This window comes from Aegilops tauschii, chromosome 6, assembly GCF_002575655.3.
Source record: "Aegilops tauschii subsp. strangulata cultivar AL8/78 chromosome 6, Aet v6.0, whole genome shotgun sequence".
NCBI classification, from domain to species: domain Eukaryota; kingdom Viridiplantae; phylum Streptophyta; class Magnoliopsida; order Poales; family Poaceae; genus Aegilops; species Aegilops tauschii.
In genome coordinates, this window is record NC_053040.3 from 410,085,808 (window position 1) to 410,089,452 (window position 3,645).

Here is a 3,645-nt window from a genome sequence, read left to right on the forward strand (position 1 = left end):
CAAGCTGTTGTGGCTACGAGGGACTTATTCATTAAAAAAATATCTCGGATGCCTAATCCACCTTCGTGCATGGGTCTGCTAATATCTTTCCAAATTCTAAGCCTTTGGTTTGTAAGAAATTTGTCGGAACTCCATAGGATAGGATTTTCAAAAGAACTTTCCTGAAACCCTTTGATTTGTAGGAATTGATTTCTATTTCTATGTAGGATAGGAACCAATCTTTCACATTTCAAAGGAAAAAAATATAAGCCTAGACTCAATGAACAATTTCGTATGCCATGCATGAAATGATATTTTTCTATAGAAATTGCGATACATGTCATCACATTTTCTATAATTTTCCTATTCCAATGATACTCCTCCCCCGTGAATCAAAGAAAGCCTAAAACATAACGTCCTTTTGAATCCCTATCCATCAAAGCTTGCGTACAATTTAAGTGAGTTTCGCAACAACATCTTTGCTCATAAGAATCATGGTCATATAGTAAACAGGCAAAGACACAAAAATAGATTTAACGAGAGTAAGTCTACCTGCATGAAAAAATCTATTGGCCTTATAACTATTTTACTTGGCCTTAAACTTGTCAATGATGAAATTATAAGCAACAACTCTTTTCCTGCCCAGAAAAATAAGAGGATAGGCAAGATATAAAGTGTTGAAATTCATGTCAGGAGCTGAAACAATAATTTTAATGCAAGTCTTATGGTGCTCATCACCGTGTTTGCTAAAAAAGATAGCAGATTTATTTAATTTCGAGGTTTGACCCAAAATAACACGACATTAATTAATAATTTGTGCTATGATATCATCAGCGTTATTATCTGCTGCGCCGCAAACAATCGGATCATCAGCAAACCTTATTTTCTGCCAAGAACTACATTCGAATGAATAAAATTTCAAGAAACGCCCTAGCCTTAATCGCTCTAATGTAGGGATAAAAACAGAGCGGAATTGAACGCTGCCACATTTGTTTTCAGTTTTTTTGTGAAAGCCAAAACAAATAAAAAACCCAAAAACAAATACAAAGATGGATACTATCAGAAATGAAAATGGAGCAAATACGGCACATACACGAAGACGAAAGCAGAGTGTACACCGAAAGTAAAGACCCCTTGAACAGTAGACAAAAGAAGGAAAACCAACAAGATTGTTCAATGGATACGTAGAATGGCTCAGATGGCCCAACTCCTAGTCGGGCTAGAAACAGTCATGTGTCATATTCAAAACGGAAAGTTCCGTAGTAACGAAATAGAAATTCATGTTTCCGTGCATGTTTCATCGGAAAACGTCATCCTGTTTCCATTTTCGTTTGCCCTAAAAAATAATTCTGTTTTCGTTTTTGTCTTGCAATTTTTCATTTCCACTTCAATTTTTCCTCTTAATTTCCATTTTTTTAAGATAAGCGGAAAGCTTTCACTCTACTTTCATCCATACTCTAGTGTATTTCACAGGAATTTCATGGTCTTAATACGTCTAGTGTGTTCCATAAAAAAGTGTACGCGCCGGGGAGATCCCTTTTCGAAAAAAATAAAAAAGTGTACGCAGTAGCTATCGAGAACAAACTGCATGATAGATGTATACGGCCGTGTGCACGAACGAGGTACACGTAACTAATCGCATGTGCCCTCCAAACGCGGCAGGGTCACGCTGGCGCGTCGCCGCCCTGCCGCGCGTCGCCACCTTGCTCCCGCCCGTTCCAGACTCTTCGCCACTCGCCACGACACCACCGAGCCGCCCCTATAAGATAAGCCACCGTCACAGACTCCCATCAGCTCAAAGCGAAACAGAAGAAGCACTCACACAGAGAAATCCAAACCACACTCGATCGTCGCCATTCTCTGCTGATATCACACCCAGGCTAGCAGCCATGATGGCTTCACGAGCCGCCACCGCGCTCCGCACGGCCGCCCTGCAGGGCTACTTCCGGAGGTCGGCCTCCACCGCGGCCGCGCACGCCGAGAGGCCCAAGGCCAAGCCCATGGGCGACTACGTGCCGGTGTACGTGGCGCTGGGGATGATCGGCCTGGCGGGGGCGCTGGGGCTGCACACGGCGCGGCAGCAGCTGGCGCACGCGCCCAACGTCTGGGTCGACAAGCGCAAGCGCGAGGCGGTGCCCGAGGTGGCGGACCCGGACCTCGCCCTCGACGAGGCCGAGCGCTTCGTCGGCGGCTCCGTGTTCCGCAAGGTCGCCCACGTCCAGGACGACCGCTCCCTCACCGCCGGCGTCGCCGACCCCGTCGCCGACTACCCGTACGACCACGCCGTTCCTCGTTCCTATCGATTGGTTATCACTTCCTGCGCGCAGAGTGGTGGTTTGATTGATGTACGTGACTGATGTTGGATAACTTGTGTTTCTCAGGGCGAGGAAGGCGGTGACGCTCAAGGACGTCGGCGTGGACCCGCCGGGGATCCCCGAGCAGAGCAGGGAGGGCGTCCTCGACAGGATCTTCAAGAAGAACACCGCTTAATTTCGGAGAGGAGGGGCAGGCAGGACGCATCAGCTTCATTCCCTTTCTTGCGTTAACTAGCTAGCTTTGCGTTTCAATAGTCAGATCGGCTGCACTTTTTCTGGAAGCCGGTCGATGTTTCGCGAACGTGACACGTGATGGTGTTGTACATATGTATCCAGTCATCTCGAGAACTATGGTTTGTTCATGGACAATAAAACTATGCTTCTTCTTTATTTATTTATTTGCGCTTAGGTTGTAGAGTGCTACTGTTATGTGCTGCTGCACTGTCGGCGACTCCACATTTCGCGAACAATTGATCTTATAAAGGAAAGGATGAGAGGGTAGCTAGGCACAACCGCCCCATCCACGTGTCTGTGAATAGTTAGGCGAGGCGGAAAGGGCAGCAGCGAGCGAAAGAGAAAGAGCAGGGCAGCGGAAAAACGGAAAGGGCAGCAGCGAGCGAAAGAAAAAGAGCAGGGCAGCGAAAAACGGCAAGGGCGGAAAGGGCAGCAGCGAGCGAAAGAAAAGGAGCAGGGCTCGCATCCTTTTTGAGAGCTTGCGTCCTTCTCACGAACCCTATCGCCGCCCCGCTCCTCCTCCTACCTCAGTCACCCCCCTAGCCGCCACCGCTGCCTCCCACCTCAGTCGCGTCCCCCCTCCCCCCCATCTCGTCCGGCCCGGGTGCGGAGGCCAGCTTCCCGACGTCGGCGATGGATTCGATCTGCAGGAGAGAGAGGGAGGTGTGGCAGCCGCCGCACACCCGCATCGCTCCGTGCCCCCTCTTTGCTCCACCACGCAGCCGCCTCCTTCCCGCCCACCTCCGGCGCAGCTCGTCGTAGTGGAGAGCAAGGTCTTCGTGGCGGGGTGGAGCTGCAGCGGAGGGAAGGATGCTGGACGGGTCCGGCGCCTGCAGGCTGAAGCAGCAGGAGTTGGTGGATTTGGCGGATGCGGACGGGGTCGTTGACGGGGCTCGGAGCTCGGGTTGGTTCACGGTTTGCCTTTTCATCCTCCCTATCTCACACACGCCTCCCCTTTTCTCATTGACGAGAGCTTCGGCTGCAGGGGCGCCATGAGGAATGGAAGGTTGAGTTCGTTCGATGGCCGGAGCAGCAGGAGCAAGAGGTCAACGGTGGTCAATGGCTAACCTCTATCTCCTCTCTCTCTCTCTCCGTGGTTGAGAAGAAGGCCAAATAG

At 50.0% G+C, this 3,645-nt stretch overlaps 1 protein-coding gene across 1 annotated transcript; it reads left to right on the plus strand.

Moving 5' to 3' along the window:
* Window positions 1-1,772: 1,772 nt before the first annotated feature.
* LOC109755622 (uncharacterized) lies at window positions 1,773-2,684 on the plus strand. The gene is made up of 2 exons (XM_020314519.4): window positions 1,773-2,251; window positions 2,361-2,684. The coding sequence occupies exons 1-2, from the start codon at window positions 1,869-1,871 to the stop codon at window positions 2,467-2,469; spliced, it is 492 nt and encodes a 163-aa protein (XP_020170108.3). The 5' UTR covers window positions 1,773-1,868; the 3' UTR covers window positions 2,470-2,684.
* The last annotated feature ends 961 nt before the right edge of the window (window positions 2,685-3,645 follow it).